The sequence below is a fragment of the Eleutherodactylus coqui genome, chromosome 6 (genome assembly GCF_035609145.1).
Source record: "Eleutherodactylus coqui strain aEleCoq1 chromosome 6, aEleCoq1.hap1, whole genome shotgun sequence".
Classification (NCBI taxonomy): domain Eukaryota; kingdom Metazoa; phylum Chordata; class Amphibia; order Anura; family Eleutherodactylidae; genus Eleutherodactylus; species Eleutherodactylus coqui.
Window position 1 is genome coordinate 105,988,989 of NC_089842.1, and position 21,717 is coordinate 106,010,705.

Genomic DNA, 21,717 nt, shown 5'->3' on the forward strand with positions numbered 1-21,717 from the left:
GACCTCTAGCTAGGAGATCTGGTATATACATATATTACAGTCATTTACTACCAGTGGAGAGCTCGTCATTTATTCTAAACATTAAGAAAAATGCTACAAACAAGAAATGAAATTTCTGCATTCCAGCTCACAGATCAAATCTACATGATTATATACATGACAACTAATACAGATCAGACGTTTTATACAACTATGAAAGGCATGTTAAAGTCTGCAAACACACACAATAAAAAGGCCTAGTATAAGGTTGGGTTCCCACAGGACACAAATCCCGCACAATGTCCGCAGCGGGACCATGCGGAAAGTCCGTGAGATTTCCACCGTGGAAAGGTTCCACCATTTGCCCGGGTTTGAAGCAGCATGTCTGCCTGTAATCCACTGCAGGTATCTCTCCCCATATAGAGAAAAGAGCCCGCAGCTGAAACGGCAATACAATAAACATGTCGCGGAATTTAATTCCACGTCGCATGTCAGTTTCCACGCGGCCTGTCCATAGTGTGTGGACATGATTTTTGCAAATCTTGTCCACTTTGCGGCTTAGTCACTGGTTTACAAATGCTGGTGGAATTTCCATGCGGAAAATCCGTACGGAAATTCTGCAACAATTCTGCCCCATGTGAACCCAGCTTTACTTAGAACCCAGCAACACGGCTACGTAGCTGTCCCAAGTCTGGAGAAATGCGGAGGGGTGGACCTACTCCACTATATACCACCAAAATACTTCATGGATTCGCTCGAAAACACATTTGAGGGTATGGTGCTAGAAGGTGGGCCCCACAGGCTGGAAAGCACCTACAATGTTACTGGGGAAGAGCAACGGAGAGTTTAAAGTATCTTGTGAATTTGTGACGTGGACAGGGGAAACCCATAGGGTGCTGGCCTGCTGTGAAAGAGATCGCCCACGGTTTACTAAAATGCATAAAATTGGAACATGGAACGTACGTGGAATGAGCATTGGCAAATTAGACACTATAAAGAACGAAATGCAACGATTAAGCATTGACCTTCTGGGGATCAGTGATCTTAACTGGAGAGCGAACGGATACTTTACCAGTGGCAATTTCACAGTTTACTACTCAGGAAATGAAAACATCTGAAGGAATAGTGTCGCCTTCGTCGCGAACAAAAAGATTAGTAAAGCTGTCTATGGTTTCCGTGTCATAAGCCATAGAATCATGACCATACGCATCAACAGAAAACCTTGCGCCATATCCATAATACAAATTTATGCCCCTACCACTGTTATCGCAACGGATGAACAAAAATCAAAAAATGTTATGCTGACGTCCAAGAAACCTTGCAGCAACTCCTAAGAAAGTACATACTTCATATCACAGGCGATTTCAATTAAGGAATTGGAGCAGAAAAAGAAACACCAAAAGGGAAATTCGACTTAGGAGGACGTAATGATGCCAGTGATGAACTTATCCCATTGTGCCAAGAAAAAAAGAATTACTATTCTGAACACATTGCACAACCAAAACCTCGCTTATACACCTGGACATCACCGCAATCAAAACCATTACATCTTGTGCCCCCAATAGTGGAAAAGTTCAGTTCTAGACACAAAAACATTTACAGACGCAGATTGTGGTTTTGGCCACCAAATTCTTGTTGCCAAAATCAAAGCTATATTTCTGCAATCACAGAAAAACAGCAGCAGCATTGAAGTTCAACATTGACTCAGAGCCTCTCAGTTATGGAGTAGAAGTGAAGAATCGTTACAAATTGCTTAATACCTTTTAAAAAGAGCCAGATGAATTATGGGAGGAAATTAAAAGCGTTACAATCAAAAAGAAAAAACAACATGGCTATCAGCAGACACCATCCAAATCATCGACACGCGACTAAAAGCAAAAGCTACTGAAAGTGCCCAGTTTCAGTGCAAAGAGAGGAAAGACGAACGGTTTTGGAACACATGCTGTATGGAATTGAAAGACACAAACAAAAAAGGACACACCAGAGGGCTCTACACTCTTGTTAAAAAAGGCTCGTACTAATTTTTGATCAGAATGGTAAGGAATTACACAACCCTGAACAAATCAAGCATAGATGGCAGGAATATACAGAAGGACTGCATGCAAACTATTGTGGAAACCATCAACCACAAACAGCAGAACTAAAATACTGGAGGTTGAAGGTGAGTGGACACTGAATCAGCTACCAAATCGGGAAGCCCCTGGAATGTCCTCAAACGCTACGATTCTATGACTGCATACCTTCTGAGCTGCTCAATCCCCTGCCAGTCCAGACACCAACAGCACTCTGTTGTGAGATTTGAGAAACCAAATAGTAGGCAAATAATTAGGCAAAGTTATTTTCCGTGCCACTTCCCAAAAGAAGCAACCCAAAAGAATGTTCAAACTACTACATGCAAAATTTTACAAAAAGGGATACAAAAACACAAATTTCACAGCGATAGTGGAACGGGAACTCCCTGATGCACAAGCTGGTCTTCGTAAAGGAAGAGGAACAACGGACCAAATTGCGATTCTCCGATAGATCATGGAAAAGGCACGGGAATACCAGATGGAGGTGCGCATATGCTTTATTGATTAGAGCAAAGCCTTCGACTGTATTGAAAAGGACAAGCTGTGGCTATACCCAAGACGAATGGGAGTCTGGGGACATCTGGGGCAACTCAAAGTCGCTATATGAGAACCAAAAGGCTATAGTCAGGACTTTCAACAGTAACAGGGATTTATTCAGGGCTGCATCTTATTCCTTGCATTGATCAACCTGTATGTAGAGGCAATTTTGAGCAATGCAATTTAGACGAATCCAACATTAGAATCAAGATCGGTGGAAGAAATATCAACAATCTCAGATATGCAGATGATACAACCTTGTTGGCAGAAAGTCAGGAAGATCTTGAATAACTGATACTAAAAGTTAAAGGAGGAAGTGAAAATGTAGACTTATACTTGCATATCAAGAAAACTAAAATCTTGCATATCAAGAAAACTAAAATCTTAACAGCTAGTAATGGTACAATGATGAAATCATAGAAGTTCAAGGCTTCATCTTCCTTGGATCGGAAATTGACCGCAATGGAGAATCAGGACCCGAAAAAAACAACAACAAATCAAGCTAGTCTGCAGCGCAATAGTAAGTATGAATAAGGTCTGTAAAAATGAAAATGTAGGTATTGCAACAAAATGTTGGAGAGTCATAGCAATCATTTCCACAATGAAACAAATTATGGTTGCGAAATTTGGACACCGAAGGAATCAATCTTACTCCGGCTCGTTTTCTTCAAACTTTGGTACTGGAGGAAATTCTTACAAATTCCTTGGACCACCCAGATTAAGTCCTAAATAGTCCTAGACCGCATCAAAACACATTTTTCATTAGAGGGCAAAATTATGAAACAGACTCTCATAACGCGTTTCCCCAAAAATAAGAGCCATCCTGAAAATAAGCCCTAGCTTAATTTTCGGGGAGGCTTGAAATATAAGCCCCACCCTGAAATTAAGCTCTACTTACACTACATAAAAAAATACATTTAGCAGGCTTAGTCGGCGCGATTTCCACAGTCCTCAGCCGCTCATACAACATCACTTCCTGGTTACGGGATTCATAAATCCCACCTCCAAGAAGCAATGGCTGTGATTGACTGCTGCTTAGCTAATCAATGGAGCGCTGGATGAACAAATGCAATGGCTGTTACTGGTCGTGGCTCAGCTAATTCATAAATCCCGTGTCTACAACGTGATGGCTGTTGGATTGGTTCTTTCACCGCTGCCACGTCAATCAATGCAGTGCTCGATAAACCAAACCGCAGCCATCGCATTGGTTCTTCAAGCACTGCATTGATTGGCAAATAACCAACCAATCACAGCCATTCCTCCCTGGAGGTGGGATTTATGAATCCAGTTACCAGAAAGTGATGATGTACGAGCGGCCGAGTAGTGCGGGAAGTGCATCGGGGCTGTGGAGAAAAATCAGGTGGGACCTGGACCGAGCCTGCTAGGTAGGTATAAGCCTCCCCCCCCCCCCCCGCCTTCCCCCCCGAAAAAGACCTACTGACTCTTTTGGGACAATATAAGACTGGGTCTTATTTTTGGGGAAACAGTACTTCGTCCACATAATGTGAGCTAATTCATTAGAAACATCAACTATGCTTGGAGTGGTCACCATCAAAAGAAGACCTGTCTGCCAAGATGCGTTGGTCTGCTACCAAAGGCGACACCAACATGCTAATGATTGAACTGACTAAACAGATAACGATAGGTAGGTAGATCTGACAGACTACTTAATTAATTATCGTTTATGTATAGCTACTTCTGGAAATTTTGGGTAACCAACAATATAGACACCATGACAGCTCCCACAAGGGTTGTCACTCAGCTTTCCTGCACTGCAGAATGGTAAATTTGCTTTGCTATGCAGTGATATATGTAGATTGCTTAAACCAGGTAACAACTCCTATATCAATAATTTTTGTTATCACCCATCTTCCCCTAAAAGAGAGAGAGCTAGAGAACTTTTCTCTCATTGTTTAATTAGTTTTTTTAATTGCAAAATCACTAATTAGTTTTCTCAATTCTTATTTAAAAAAAAGTGTGTAATTTTTTGTAATCTTATTAATTAGTGACTATAACCTGTAATATTGAAAAGCCTTTCTTAAGTGTTACAATATGACAGATTAGAGTCACTAACGAATTCAGAAGGGTTGTTGATCCAGGGATTATTCTGATTTCCGGACTGGAGCCAGGGAAGAATTTTTTCCCCTTAAATGGGGAAAATTGGCTTCTACCTCATTGTTTTTTCCCCCTTTCTCTGGATCAACATTGGGGTTGGTGGGGATAGGCTGAACTAGACGGACATGTATCTTTTCTCGGCCTAACCTACTATGCTACTATATCTAATATTTAAGGTTGTCTGGCCGTGTCCCTCCCCGCCAAGTCAGCTAAAACTCTAGACTAATTTTATGGCCCATAGACCCGGCTATGTAAAGATGGCTCTCGGGGTACATCCGCAAATGATTAGCCAATCTTTCAAAGATGAAGATACTTGGAGAAGTGATGACCTCCCTGTTCCATGGTCCACCTGAAACTTTTTGCAAAGGACGAAATAATAAAAGACAATAGCGCAGGTAATTAATGCAAAAAAAAAAAAAAAAATCCCGAGCGGAGTGTCTTTTGTCTAAATATCCTTATCTTTAGGAGACACTAATGAGTGTGATAGAAAAATGCCTGCAATAGACACTACAAATCTCAAACTGTACATTAAGCAGATTATATCTAACAGATATAGCAAACGGTTCGTACTTGGCCCATTTCCCTCATCTTTTCCTGCCAAATCCGAGCGACAGAAAGAGAATCCTATTTTTAGAAGGACAATTTCTGAAAATCAGCGGCGCTCAGATTTATCACTCGGCTGGTATTTCATTTCCAATGTTATCTCTCCAAGACCAATAAAATAAAGGCCTGGTTCAGAGTCAAATTATAGATAATCCGCTAACTTATTCAGTTAGCTTAAATCAATTTTATAGACTCCAGGTTTACTAATGCCGGGACACAATTTATTACATATAGGAGAAGAAAACAGATATGATGGATCCGCGCATTTATTACCATTCATTATGGCTGTTGTGTTTAAGAGGCCAATGACACCCTTTACAATCGGTTTACTTCCTTTTAAAAGTCACCTAATTGCCCCATTATGAGGTCTATTTACGTTTCAGGCTGAACTAATTTCATGAGCTAAATTAATGAGGCTAAATTCAATATACCCCCTCAGAAACAGCATTGTCCTTGTCCGTGTGGTGCTGTAGCATTAACTTGCATGGTGATTAGCTGCAATACCACATACAGCCTATGGACAAAGATGGAGCTGTTTAGCGGAAAGAAATGACCCATTTTTCTCATCGTGGACAAGCCTTTTAACCCTTTCCAATCAATTGTCTGATTTCTGAAGACATTATGATTTAAGGCTGTACAGCTCCGATGTTGGAAGACATCCGTCGGGATTCTCTTACTGTGTATTGCCAGCCTCTCTGCTGTCGGAGCCTATCCAACGTGTCACCTCATGCAGTACTGGCTCTAACCAGCATATAGCACCTTTGTATAATGGCAGAAAAAGAGTAAGCCCCCTAGTAAAACCAAGATACAAATTGGATTGGAAGGGGTTAAACGAAGAGGGTCGCTTTAAGACAAAGCCTTAAAGTGACCCTCCGGCCCTGGACTAACAGAGATGGCTGCACCAGCTTCTCTGACTACCTGATGCACACTGTGTATTAATATACTAATGATGCATAAGACGCTACACCTGCTTTGGTTAACCAGTGCTGTCCAAATGAGCAGTGCTGACCAGTATGTAGGGTCTTAAGACTACCGATGCATACTAATACACAGTGTGGATTAGGTAGTCAGACAAGCAGTTCGGCCATCTTTGCTTGTCCAGGTCTAGTGGGTCGCTTTAAAGGGATATGATCATTAGAGACTGCAACTTTATTGGCATTCAGTTTTACAGAGTGTCTAGTTTTATACCTTCTCAGCTAATGGCCATGGAGTGTTAAGAGTTTTTGAAGCTTTTTCCATATCTCCCATTGAATGGCGTTACAAATGGCGGCTGGCTATACATTGTACATTTCAAGCTGGCCATTCAAATCTACGGGTGATCATTTAATTTTTAAAAAAATTATTAATTACCAAGGGCTAGTTTGCCAGTGACACAGTGCTGTTCCTTAATGGCATCTCTCAAATTTGGCTAATAGTGGGTGGTTCTAAGTAGGAGACCCTTTTCTATGACATCCATATGCAAAGGGATTGTCCTCATCGAGAAAACCGCTTTAATCTGGAGAAATCAAGAAAAATATTGATTTGTCCAGTGAATAATGATTTGCTGGATAAAAGTCAGAGGATTCCAGTTCTCCTGACAGATGGAGACCACCTCTGGGACTTCTACCTATTAGACATGGCGTATCCTAAGGAGTTTTCAACTACTGTTTCCCCGAAAATAAGACCAACCCTGTTTTTTTTTTTTTTTTTAAGGATGGCTTGAAATATAAGCCCTACCCTGAAAATGAGACCTAGCTGCATTACATTACCCAAAAAATAAAAAGAAGAGGGAATTACATTATCCAGCAGATTCAGTTCAGTTACTCCCCCCAACCCCTGCTCTCCGGAGTCCTCGGCCGCTCATACCACATCACTTCCTGATTACGGGGTTCATAAATCTCACCTTCTGGGGGATGGCCCTGACTGTTTCATGGAGCGCTGCATTGATTGGATGAGCAGTGCTCGAGAACCAATGCGATGGCTGTGATTGATTCATTGAGCGCTGCATTGATTGACTGAGCTGTGGTCGAAGAACTAATGTTAATAGCTATTACTTCCTGGGTGCGGGATTTATGAATTCCGTAACCTGGAAGTGATCTTCTGTGGGCAGCCGAGGACTGCAGGAAGCCTACTGGAGCTTCGGTGAGCAGAGGGTGGACCCTGACCGAGTCTGCTAAGTATAATAAGATATCCCCCGAAAATAAGACCTAGTGTATATTCTGGGGCAAAAATGAATAACACAGGGTCTTATTTTCAGGGAAACAATATGTGCATCCTCTATGTTTTAATGGCTTTCTATAATAAAAGATTTGCTATATTTCCTACAGTGCTGGGATCTATTCTTCCAATTCAAGTCTCCCAGGATCCAGTGCAGCACTTTGAGTTGTATCACATTTATACAAAAAAAAAAAAATTATATATGCGCCAAATAGATCTAAAAAGGTTTTTTCTACCAGTCACGTTGATCACTTGTCCACATAATAGTTGCTAAGTGTAGGTTTACTGGGTCCCCCCCCCCCTAATTACGTGAATAAGGGTCCCTGAGTGCCCCATTCTTCCTCCCTCTCAGGACCACATAGATCTAGTCTGCTGATGCATCTATTGGAATGATGGTAACTTCGTGCAAGTTATAACGCACGCTTGTAGGAACATACCTAGACCTGCTCCTAGAATCCTCCGCAGCCTGGCTATTGGAATGAAGTTTTTACTGTAGCAGCGGTGTGGCCCTCATGGGGTGAGCGGGGCCGTGAAGCTGCTCAGTGCCAGCACAGAGCGGGCACCTAGACAGTACTCTTCTAATTACACTATATAAAAGGTCTTCATCATCATTGTTATTGCAGTTAATTAAGAGGCTTAGAATAAGAGCAGACACCGTAACATCTAATGAAATGGAAGACTTTAGTAGAATGTGTTTTGTAAAACCTAATTTCAGCTGAGGAATAATAATAACAATCTCTCCATAATTAATATAAAAGTAAAACTCTCACATCTGGTGTTATTGAAAATGTCTGACCACAGGATGGTGCATCAGCATTTCACCAAAGGGAAGGGTCAGGCCTGAAGTGCTGGGTCCTCCACAAGTTGTACCGCCCCTAGTGTATTCTGGGGAGCGAGCCAGACCACTGGACCACATTATAGCAATCTGCATTTGTGATGGTCATTGCAAAGCACAAGTAGTCGTGAAACTAACTAAAAAAGGCCCGGTCCACTCGCCTAACAGGTCTGTTTCAGTAAATATTTGCGACTCTGTAGAAGATGAGCCCCGAGGTTATTCTTTTAGAAGTAGTACTGCCTTCCAACCTGCAGTTGATATAAGCAGAGTACTGCCTGTGTGTATATGATGTAGCTACAGCTAGTACTGCCTCCCTGCCTCTGTATGTAAATGATGCAGGCACAGATAGTGCTCCCTCCCTGTATAGGATATAGCTACATAGTACTGCCTGCCTATATATGATGTAGCTACTGTAGTAGTGCAGTACACAGAAGGGCCTGTAGAGGGCTGCAGACAAGACTTCTGGTGCAAGGGTTAACACAAAGGGGTGGAGCAGGAACTAGAAAAGGGCCAGTTCCTACCAGAAGACAGAGGACCAGTGCAGCAGAGCTGAGGTGCTGCAGGCTGGTGGCCTAGCAGAGGCCAGAGTCTGACAGGGACGACAACCCTGGACTCACACCTAAGGTGGGGTGCCTATGAACTATGTTTTCGTTGTATGCTGTGAAAATAAAGTCTGGCAGGAGCCAAAGATAAAGAAATCGATGTCTCTGGAGTTTCATGTGTGGTGCGCCATTTCCATATGAGAGGTCAGCGATCCCGCAGTCAAGTGCACCCCGCTTGCTGCACTACAGATAGCACTGCCTCCCTGCCTCTGTATGTAAATGATGCAGGCACAGATAGTGCTCTCTCCCTGTATATGATATAGCTACAGAGTACTGCCTGTAAATACTGTAACATATTTAGGTGCAGCCAGTACTGCCTCCCTGCCTCTCCCTACAAATAACATAAGCACTGATAGTTCTGCCTCCCTGATTTACATGAGACCTGAAACATGTAAGGGCCCTCTTTTTTTACGGGACGACAGTCATCCCAACAATCATCATCTTGTGCTTTAACACACAAGCAGTAATTGCTTATTCATTGACTGGAGGCGGACCACATCGGAGATCTCTTCCGGCCACCCACCTCCATTCACAGTAATCACTCAGTTGCTCATAGATGAAGGACTCCCTGTCTACAATGGCTGATTATCAGCAGGGTTTTATGCCTGCATAAACTAAACAATGAACGATAAGCAGCAAATTATCATTCGTCATCCAGTCTTTGGGCGTGTTCACACTGAACCATTATCCTTCACTTTGCACGATCCAGCGATTACACGAACAATAGGTTCTCTGGGTCAAAGGACCCTATGACATATGTAAGGGAGAAGATTTCAAATGTCCTCATGGGCAAGAAGTTATAGCAATCAAGTAATAGCTAGGTTGAAAAGAGGAAAGAAAAAAAAAAAAAAAAAGGTTACTGCCACTTTAATTTTTTTAATCTGCATTTCCAAGTGACAAACTTTGTAAGACGCAGCAATTTTTTAGATTTTAATTTGTGATAATTAATGATGATTTACTAAACGACATACTGACCTTCTTGATTACATTGCCTGGATTTAAGCTTAAAGTGAGAGCACCAGCCAGAACGTGGGCAACGGCTGGGAGATAACAGTCAGGCCAAGATTTGTTGTATAGCATCGCAAGAGTTTAACCTTTACAAGGGAGAATTAATAACTCTAAATTACGTTATCTGTGACAGTTTTGGTGACATACTGGAGAGAAAAAAAAAAAAAGGGAAAAAAAAAAAGAAAAAAAAGATGCTGGTACTTTTCATTTCAAGTCATCAAATTGTAACATGATTTACAAATTTAGGAGACGTCTTGAAGGGCTCACCGCAAGGTGAAAATGTCTGGCAGCTGTAATTCTCATCAAAACTTACAGAGACGTATTGAAGTGTGTCTGTAGAGAAAAATAGACTCTTAAGATGAAGTAAACACTTGTTCTGCGTTTCGCCAGCACTCCTGGATTTCCCCGGCCGCCGCTGCTTCGTAATCTATATTTGCACAGGCTGATAGTACAGACAATGCATAAAATATGGATAGTTCAAGAATGTGCAATGCATCTGGGCCGAATACAATCAGAGGCCTTTTACAAAAACCAAGCCGACGACCTCTTCTTATTTTCCTATAATGCGCTTTTCCAAGTTATAACATATGGTATCAGGAGGCGTTAAAGGGGTGTCTCATGAAGACAACCCCTGTCCATATGGACATCATGTGGAAGAGGTGGTAGAGAGCACTAGAATGGACATCTGCTCTGGAAGTCTCAACGCTTCCTCATATTACATGGACTACAAATATATATGTATATGTAAATGCTGCCCAGCAGTAATAGCTACTATCCTTACTGTTCCTGACAGAAGCTTAACAATATTGCAGGAATCTTCTGACAAGCCATAAAGGGATATGAGTTTTCATCGGTGGAGTAGCATGCTCCGAGACCCCCACTGCCCTCTAGAATAGTCACTAAAGTAGCCATTAGAGAAATAATAGCCGCTTTGGAACAATTTGGCATCCTCCAACATTTTTTGGAAGTTGTATCAAAAACTACGTGCCGTCAGAACAGGTTTTCAGAATATAGGAGGGAACAATCCAGTAACAACAAGAAGGTATCTCATAAACCAGTGAGGAACTGAAGCACAAATTATATTGGTAAGTTGAAAAAAATTTCATTCTAAATAACTAATGAAAGTCTGTCAGGTTAAAACAGATACACTGCGATTTGTGGCACTTCATGCCGATTAAAAGAGAATCTATATTTTTTTTCCACACAGTCTCCCATTAAGAGACACTAGAAATTATAATGAAATGATAGTACCAGTGTTTCTGGTGGAGCAATGCGCCACACAGCTCTGCTACATGCGCGTCACACCCACCCAGCTCTGCTGCGTGCGCGTCACACCCACCCACCCAGCTCTGCTGCGTGCGTGTCGCGTCACACCCACGCAGCGCTCTGCTGCGTGCGTGTCGCGTCACACCCACGCAGCGCTCTGCTGCGTGCGTGTCGCGTCACACCCACCCACACAGCGCTCTGCTGCGTGCGCGTCACACCCACCCACACAGCGCTCTGCTGCGTGCGCGTCACACCCACCCACACAGCGCTCTGCTGCGTGCGCGTCACACCCACCCACACAGCGCTCTGCTGCGTGCGCGTCACACCCACCCAGCTCTGCTGCGTGCGCGTCACACCCACCCAGCTCTGCTGCGTGCGCGTCACACTCACCCAGCTCTGCTGCGTGCGCGTCACACCCACCCAGCTCTGCTGCGTGCGCGTCACACCCACCCAGCTCTGCTGCGTGCGCGTCACACCCACCCAGCTCTGCTGCGTGCGCGTCACACCCACCCACCCAGCTCTGCTACGTGCGCGTCCCACCCACCCACCCCTGCTACGTGCGCGTCCCACCCACACAGCTCTGCTACGTGCACGTCCCACCCACACAGCTCTGCTACGTGCACGTCCCACCCACACAGCTCTGCTACGTGCACGTCCCACCCACCCACACAGCTCTGCTACGTGCACGTCCCACCCACCCACACAGCTCTGCTACGTGCACGTCCCACCCACCCACACAGCTCTGCTACGTGCACGTCCCACCCACCCACACAGCTCTGCTACGTGCACCTCCCACCCACCCACACAGCTCTGCTACGTGCACCTCCCACCCACCCACACAGCTCTGCTACGTGCACCTCCCACCCACCCACACAGCTCTGCTACGTGCACCTCCCACCCACCCACACAGCTCTGCTACGTGCACCTCCCACCCACCCACACAGCTCTGCTACGTGCACCTCCCACCCACCCACACAGCTCTGCTACGTGCACCTCCCACCCACCCAGCTCTGCTACGTGCACCTCCCACCCACCCACATAGCTCTGCTACGTGCACCTCCCACCCACCCACACAGCTCTGCTACATGCACCTCCCACCCACCCACACAGCTTTGCTACATGCACATCCCACCCACCCACACAGCTCTGCTACATGCACATCACACCCACCCACACAGCTCTGCTACATGCACATCACCCCCCACAGTTCTGCTACATGCACATCACACACCCGCAGCTCTGCTACATGCACATCACCCCCCCACATTTCTGCTACATGCACATCACACCCCCCCCCCCCCCCCGAGCTCTGCTACATGCACATCACACACGCACGCACCTCTGCTACATGCACATCACACACGCACGCACACTTCTGGTACATGCACATCACACACACAGCTCTGCTACATTGCTTACGCATATGGGCTGCACATTGTTTATGAACTTCAGCAGTTAGCTGAGGAGACATGTTTGCTTGCAGCTTTCGCATACGAGCTGCATGAGATTTGCACCTGAATATTTGGCTTTTTCAGTGAACGCTTGTTTTTTCTCTCATCTCTGTGATTTGCATGAGATTTACAAACTTCAGCTGGTGGCTGAGGTGAAATCATGGCTTGTGGCCGTGTCATGTAAGCTGCATTAGCTTCACAGTGGCATTGAACCCTCTGAGATGACATGTTTGCACAACAGCGACAGTTTGTTCAAAACACTCAAGGTTCACGATTAGATGAAGGCTGGACTGGTGTTGGCGGCATTAGCACTTGAGATTACATGATATCGTATTCAGGAGATGTGAAGATAGAGGTGAAGGACTGCGGAATAAATTCGTACTATACAAATAAAGATTATTATATTATTATTATATTATGCTTCAATGTTGTTGGTCAATAAGCAGTGCCAGCTATATATACATGTCATTTTTTGGAGTCTCCACACAGGGGTGCAGCTACAAACTACCAGACTGAGTAGTGTTGTATCCATAGATACTAATGCAACGCTGGCTTGTGGGGGAACGTAATCCGCTCATAATCCCTCATTCAGCTCAGAGACCATGTGACTGATCACACAACAGGGACATCACAAGTCCTGTCAGCACACGAGCTATGTATGAGGACATTTGTGAGGTGTCATTTATTGGAGTCTCCACACAGGTGTTCAGCTACAAAGTGCCAGACTGAGTACTGCTGTATCAATAGCAACTGAGGTCGCGGGAGTTTGTGGGGGATGTAGTCTGTCCATAATCCCTTATTCAGCTCAGAGACCATGTGACTGATCACAGGATGGTGACATCATCACAGGTCCTGTCAGCACATGAGCTATGCATGTATAAATTTGTAAGGGGTCATTTATTGGAGTGTCCACACAGGTACAAACTTCCAGACTGAGTACTGCTGTATCCATAGCAACTAAAACCACAGGGGTTTGTGGGGGATGTAGTATGCCCATAATCCCTCATTCAGTACACAAGAAGAATAAGGCAGGGGTCACACAGGGCGGATTTGCCGCGGTTCTGCCGCAGCAGATCCGCCCGCGGCAAATCCGCCCGCGGCAAAACCGTCCGCGGCCGCTAATCTCGGGATTAGCCAGCCATGTGGACGAGGTTTTCCCGAAACCTCGTCCACACGGGACGGCTAATCCGCTGCGGTAAATCCGGTTGAAACCGCGGCTGCGGCTGCCGCAGCCGCGGTTTCAATAGAGGCAGCATGTCTGTTTAGGCTGGGTACACACGGCGGATTCCCGTCAGAAATCTCGCAGTTTGGCCGCAGCAAAAACCGCGAGATTTCCGCCGGGAGAACCGCCGCGGTTTAAGCCGCGGCGGCTTTGAAGCGGCCCGGCCGCTCGCTCTTTCGCTGCGGCCGGCGCTCCCATAGAGGAGAGCGCGGCCGCAGCGGAATGAAAAAAAGAATGGACATGCTGCTTCTTTTGAAACCGCGGCTGCGGCGGCCGCAGCCGCGGTTTCAACCGGATTTACCGCAGCGGATTAGCCGTCCCGTGTGGACGAGATTTCTGAGAAATCTCATCCACATGGCTGGCTAATCCCGGGATTAGCGGCCGCGGGCGGTTTTGCCGCGGGCGGATCTGCTGCGGCAAAACCGCGGAAAATCCGCCCTGTGTGACCCTAGGCTTACAGTCGGCTTTTTGTTTATTTATGTTACGGCCGCGCTCTCCTCTATGGGAGCGCCGGCCGCAACGGAAAAGCATGCGGCCGGACCGCTTCAAAGCCGCGGCGGGTCTCCCGGCGGAAGTCTCGCGTTTTTTGCTGCGGCCAAACCGCGAGATTTCCGACGAAAATCCGCCCCGTGTGAACCCAGCCTAAAGGACTTGCGATGACATCACCGTCATGTGATCAGGGGCAGAGCTCAGAGCCAGTAACTGATTACATGATGGTGACATCATCACAGGTGCTGTCAGCACACGACTGCTGTCAGGCTCTGAATGTAACCCAAACGGACTGATGGACAAGTGGTCGTTAGCACTTTGATAGTCCCAGAGTGGTATGCCAAGTACTGGTGAACAGTCTTGACAGTCGAGTCATCACTTGCTACAGTACAGGCTCTCCTCCTTTCACTTCCACATGCACCCAATTCCTCAGTGCGGCGCAGGAATGCAAGGGGTCCTCCAGCAAACACAGCTCAATAAGAAATGAAGGGGCCATTTTTTAGTGAAAGAGAAGGAGATATCCCAGACCGCACTGCTATATCAGCCATTTTCCAGTGCCAGATTTCCTCTAAATAAACCATAAGTATATGGTGAAGGCATTTATATACTGTGGCAATGCACAAGAGATGTTTACAAACTGATACAGCAATGAGGAGTCCTAAAAATTCCATTATCACATACATACTGGAAAACTGCTAGTAGCGCAATTCCCTAGTATTTGCAGCAGCTGCAAACTGCAGCTTCATCTGAAGGATAACATTTCCTTTTAACTCATGCTCTTTCCTCCGTCTTCCCTCTGCTACCTTGTAAGGTTCTTTGATCTGCTGTTTATGTGCAGAAACTTCGCCATGTATTTATATCCTAACTAACTTTGTAACCCCTACAGAACTCTAACTTTCCCCTTTGAAAGGCGAGAATGAAAACTTCATATCATTAAAACAATCCTAACAAGATGGTGCTTTATAAGAGAATAATGAGTCTCCAGGCAGGACGCTTTGTACTCGTCGACTCGCTAGAACGGTGATTACAGAGCCTAATACACATTATTAAGCGCCGGCATTACACAACAATTTTATAATGACGGTGGGGCTACCTGTTGGGCGCTCTGTGAACGGGAGTCTTTGGGGAGGCAACAAAAACAGCATCAGAGGGGTTTTAGAAAAGCATTTGACCAAATAGCTCTATTTTCATGATGATGTAGTAATTAGCACAATCTGTAGACTACAGTTATTCGTGACAAAGAACCTTGTGTCAGGCAGAAAGTGGCTACAATTATCCATAGAACAAATTTAGAGGGCCAGAAGTCAGGCATACACATTTTTGTGGTTTTTAAAATGGCTGAAAGATTGGCTGGGGCTACATAGCAATTCTTTTAACAGGTAGTCTGAGATTTTAGTTTTTTCAAAGGTAAGTTCCCCATACAATAATCAGTCATTTTCTTACCTTTCCCCACTGTGTCCAGCGTCACCGATCCAGGTCTCCCCATTGACAGTGTTTACAGGCTGCAGCAGCCCGTTTATGAGACATCATTGGCTGCAGCAGCCTGTGACGTACAGCCTGCAAACAAACACCAGGAACGGAGAACCAAGCTGTGGTGTGGGACATGCTTGGAGTCGGGAGAGGCAAGTATATGACTGACTGTGATGCTGTTGCATGGGGATCATGCTTTTGCAAAAAAAAAAAACACACACAAACAAAAACACAACATGATGGACAACCCCTTTAAGAGCAAAGTAAAACAGAACATGTCCACTTATTATTCTTTGCTGTAACCACTGTGCCAGAAGGATGTATCACCTTTAGGATCTAATAAGTTATCTATAGTTCAAAGAATTTAAAATTGCAATTACCAGTAGGTTGCAGACGGGCAGGTAGTAGATAACAGGGTGCAGGGGTGTTAGATTTAAGATACTTTAAGTACTGCATTTGATTTGTCTAAGAGATGCCAGTTCCACAACAGTCTCTCTCCATCGATGACTATAGGATTAACGGGGAGGACCAAGCAGGCAGTGAACAACTGTTTCTGTTACTCGCACAGAATTCAACCTTTCCATAGCAGTCAATGGAGAGTAATCCACATCGAATGACGTTCAAGGGAACCTATTCTTCCAAGCACTAGAGGTGGAAATCGCACCCATCACACATTTCGTAAAGAACAGTGTTCCCAAACTCCAGTCCTCAGGAGCCCCGCACAGGTCATGTTTTCAGGATATCCTATAGAGAGAACACCTGTGGCAATGTCTGAGGACTGACAATATTAACATCACATGTGCAACACTGAGAAAATCCAGAAAACATGACCTGTTGGGGCTCCTCGAGGACTGGAGTTTAGGAAACTGCTATAGAATGTATAAAGTATATGCCTTAAATTATATGCCAACTATAACACTTATCTATCCACAATATTGGGGATGTGTCTACTTGCTGAGGGCCTGACCATTGGGATCTTCACCAACCCTGAGAACGGAGATCCTTTGTTACCCCGTATGAATGGAGCGACTGGCAAACATGTCGTTCCATTCACATCTACATAACTGACAGGGACTGCCGAGCATTTGTATTCAGCTATTTCTGCAAGTCTCACAGAAATGAATGGAGTGGCAGTACGCTCAACTGCTGCTGCATTCAGATGTGAGAAAACATGGCCCCCATTCTCTTATTGGTGAGGATTCTAGTGGTAACACTACCACTGATCAGACACCTTATCCTCTTATCCCAGTGTTTCCCAACTCCAGTCCTCAGGGACCCTCAACAGGTCAGGTTTTCTGGATTTTCTCAGTATTGCACAGGTGATGTAATTATTCTCAGTGCCTTAAACATTGCCACAGGTGTTCTTACACCTGAAACCATGACCTATTGTGGTACCCTGAGGACTGGAATGGGGAAACACTGCTCTATCCTGCAAGGAAAGCATACATATTAATCTTAGCACAACCCCTCTAATCCATCCTTTATATTACCAACCAGTTGATACACCCGGCTTCCCCAAAGTTATTTTAATACAGGTGTTTACATGTTGTTTGCACAGAAAATTTTATGAAGTCAAGGTTACTTTAGAGAAACCCAGGAATAAAATATGTATACATATAGAGGAGCGTTAGATTCTCCTCAGGCTGCATGTACCAATGTCTCTCTGCAGAATGTGCCAAATTTCACACTCGTATGACACTTTTGCAATTAGCATTAAATAAATGAGTTGTGACCCCCTTACATTTCCCATTTAGGACATAAAGAATGGTCCTGCCAAATTTCATGTTTGTACTACATTGGGAAGTTAGAGAATTAGTGTTGAGTGAGTGAGGGCTTACACATATACGAGTATATGATGACTGGCTGAACATTTTACTTCCAATAACGCTATTGGTAACATAATTTCACATGTGCAGCGATTGGTTGATGGTTTTAGAAGAACTATAATGTGGTGATATTGTGAGGAAAGAGTGTCGGTAACGCTACAGAAATGAAGAGGTTAAATCCAATTTACAGGCAATGGAATACATTCTTAAAACCTGTAAATGCACAAAGCCACTTTTGTCATGTAACAGAAGCATCCACAGAATATTTTGCAACTGTGACATCCCATTGCAACAAAGTTGCAATGCAACAAATATTACCTCCCATCCTTCCATGTCCAGTCCCTTCTTTCCATATACATCATAGATGGCTCTCGATTGAGGATCACTAAGCACTGCAACAGAAAGAAAAGGATCAGGTTAATGAAATCGTTCCAGCATAAAAATGAACATATCGTAAAATGCAACTTTAGTGAACCTCTATTAATGGATCAGGGAATTGCATGACTAATACCCAATATATATTTTATTATCCGAATCCTATCCTTGCGAGGTACAGCAATTCAGCTTGCAAGGACGCAGGAGATTCATGCTCCCTGCTAACGCCTGTCAGGGAATGCTGGGAGTTGTAGTTTCCCCATCAGCTGGAGGGACCGTGCTTACAAAAAGTGCTGCTTCTAGTAAGCGATTGATAATACGATTTCATTATGGAATTGCACTTAATGCAACTGTAGGTTCACAAAAATGTCAAGCAGTGACCCCAAGCATTTTATAAATACTTCATCATTGGTCTATTTAGCTTGAAATCTACCAAAATGCCAGAGATAACACATAAGGAAAAAAAATACAGAGGGAGAAGGGGCAATGGAACAATCAAAGATAGCGGCGGTATAATCAGAGCGGCTGTTTAGATCAAAACCACTCTGCAAATTGATTTTTGTATATCTGCCATGGATGGGTACATTACGCCTGATAAGAATGTATTGTCTTTACATTAATTTATCATCTGCCTCACTCTGAAGCTGTTGGGCTCAGCCATTAAAAACACATTTCAAGGCAAGATGGTAAACAGGACTCCTGACGCACTTTTACCGCTCCCAAACTTCAGGCTACGGTACATGATGTACACAGATTCCTGCTCTGCCTAATTACCAGAGAATGACTTGTGTGCTTTCAAAATCAGAACTTGCTAAAAAATATGGGTGATTAGCAAAAAGAAAAAAAAAATTACAAAGCTGAATGTTTTCAATCCAGGCGACCATATGTCAAAATATGGCGCAGTTAACACCCAATACATCACTTAAAGCGCAATTCCAACTTTAACAGCCTAAATCTACATAAAAAGTTGGGTAGCTTTGCAAGTACTTTTTGTACTGATTTTGAGTTATTTCAGATCCTTTTCTCCATTCACATCCGTATCCACCTCAAGAATCTGCTGGTTGCATTTGGAAATGGATACAGTTATACCTGCACCCCACTGTCGGACAAATAACCTTACAGCCAACGCCGTCCGTACACATTAGATGAAAGACTGTTGAATGCGCTTTTTTTTGTTGTTTTTTTAAACTGTACCCTGCTGTGCCCACCTTTCATGCACAGCAGATGTTGGGAAAAAGAAGGATTATTTATATTGGACTCCAACACAACCGATTCTTGGTCCATGCAGGAGGTAAACTGCCGCCAGAGTCTGGCAGGACTTCGAGCCTGAGCGGATCCGCATGCAGATTTACTCCTGGTCAATGGGGCATATGTGCATGCAGCCGCATGATGCAATTTCCACGCCAAAAACTGACGTGTCCATTTTTTTTCACAATGGAAACTTCAGAATCTGCGCCGTATGAACCAGAATATAGATTTTCATAGCATTCAACAGAATATTAAAATGGTGTGGATTTCCTGTTGTATTTGGGAACAGAATCCGTGCCGGAATGCTGCCGTGTGAATAAGGCCTGTAGGACAAGGAGAGTGAAGACTCAGAAGGGTGCAGTCATGCTGTATTTGAAACTTGCACCTATAGAAATGCATTGAGTTGCTGTATTTATGCACCGGCTACATAAAGCTAATGTGTGTATAGCTGGAACTTCAGCATGGCTTAAAATTGCAATGTCCCAACAGAACTAAATGGAGACCAAAGGTGTTCTGCAACTACAGTATGTCTCCAAGTGAGCACAGTTACATGCCTCAAATGGCAAAGTTGTGTCTCAGAAGGTGGTTCATCAGCCTAGGAGGAGATCAATTCCCAAGCCTAGACTACAGCACCTTGTAGTCAACCAGATCATAGGAATGATAACAGCTGAAACACATGGATACCAAAACATACTTACCAAAGATCCCAGGAATTGGGCGACAAGAGGATGGCTTTATATACAGTTCTATAAAAGAGACGATTTCTATGTATTTGGGGCTGGGGCAAAGTTACCCTTTGGAAACATGGGTGAGATGAAAAATATTTCCATCTCATCGAGTGAGGTCATATGGCTAGGATGTGCCATCAACTTATGATCATGGGGGTAAGACCTCTGGCACCCCTACCGATCCTGACAATGAAGTGGCCCAATTTAGTGCACTTTCCTATTCACCGCGTTTCGCACTTTCCCTACCCTGGCCACCTGCTGTCCAAGGAGCTACAGCATGGTCTCATTCAAGTGAATGAGTCTGGCTGCAGTTCCCTGCAGAGTCAGGTGGCCAGGAGTGCCACTGTGCAAGAAAATACAGTGATAATGCCAAGATAACACTGACTGGCACAATACACTGCAGTACATAAAATATTGCTGTGTGGTTTATAAGCGATCAGAGGATCACATTGGTCTAGTCTTCAACGAGGTGGGGAGGGGATAAAAAAAAAAAAAAAAAACACAAAAATGGAAATAAAATGGTAGTACCAATAATAACATCAGCAGCAGAAGAGGAGTGGGCTGATCTTGTGGAATGCAGCGACATGTTCAATCATGTGACTACATAAGGGAGGACATGGTTAGGTAGAGGAGTAGTAGGAGAAGAGCCTTTCAGTAACACAGAGTATAACAGGATAGGAGTGCGGTAACCTTGTAAGAGGCAGTGACCTGTCCCCCTCATTTTTCATGATGTGGGGAGGTCAAAAACTCAGAAACCAATATATAATAATTTGACAGCAATCTGTATTGTATTTGCTAAAGCTAAATTAAAGGCAGTCTCTCTTTAAAGGCCACCATACAGGTCAGACCATAAGTGTCCAGACCTGCTATTTTCGGTTGGCCCAGATGACAATTGTATGTATAGGGGCCTCCCAACTTTCCCCGAGAGTTAATGTTACGGGAAAGAAGCATTGGGCAAGTTGACTTTCAAAGCACGTTCGGCTATTGAAGGTGCCTGAGCACCTTAATAGTTGACAACGCTGCTGGATACAACCCTTTATATTGATAATTCTTCACTTCAAGTCACCGCTACATAGAAAAGTCTCTGCAGCCGCTGACCTTCATGCTTTTCTTTTGGACAATGCTGAACATTCGGCCTCAGTGTATAATCCCCAACTGATAATTAAGTTCTACAACAAAACACTTGACTCGCAACCACCTGCAGAATCCTGACAAAAAGCAAATACTATTGATTCCTACAAAGGGAACAAGACTGCAGCTTCCAGTATCTGCTCGGTGCAGAGATATAATCATTAGCAGCAAGCACAGGTCTACACAATCTGTATTATACGCATTTTTCTGATTTTCTTCAATTTCCTTTTTTTTTTCCTTTAAATTCCTGCACCTTCGAGACCAGGACTGTACGTTTCTGGGGGACTTGTGGCTTATCCTTGCTATAGGGCTTTGCTTAGAGCAACCTAATGCGTTTCTAAGTCCATCTACAGAGCTTGTAGTTGTTTCAACTTCCATTATTCCCTTCTAGGTTTATTCCATCCAGGATGTTGATCCTCTTTACAAGGGCTCATTTGCCTTAGTATAACATGGGCAGTAATCCAGTAACCAGCTGTCTTTTGGAATTGCAATAAATGATCCGTATTCATCCGTTTTCCTCCGATACCGTTTTCAGATACCCATGATCCAGCAAGAATCTGAACG

The 21,717-nt window shown here is 44.2% G+C and overlaps 1 protein-coding gene across 1 annotated transcript in view; it reads right to left on the minus strand.

Annotated features, from left to right (window-relative positions):
- The window catches only part of DNAJC11 (DnaJ heat shock protein family (Hsp40) member C11), a 120,908-nt gene that overhangs the window by 60,557 nt on the left and 38,634 nt on the right, over window positions 1-21,717 (minus strand). The window contains exon 3 of the mRNA XM_066607350.1: window positions 17,990-18,063. Coding sequence (XP_066463447.1) covers window positions 17,990-18,063 — 74 coding nt within the window. The remainder of the gene's footprint in view (window positions 1-17,989; window positions 18,064-21,717) is intronic.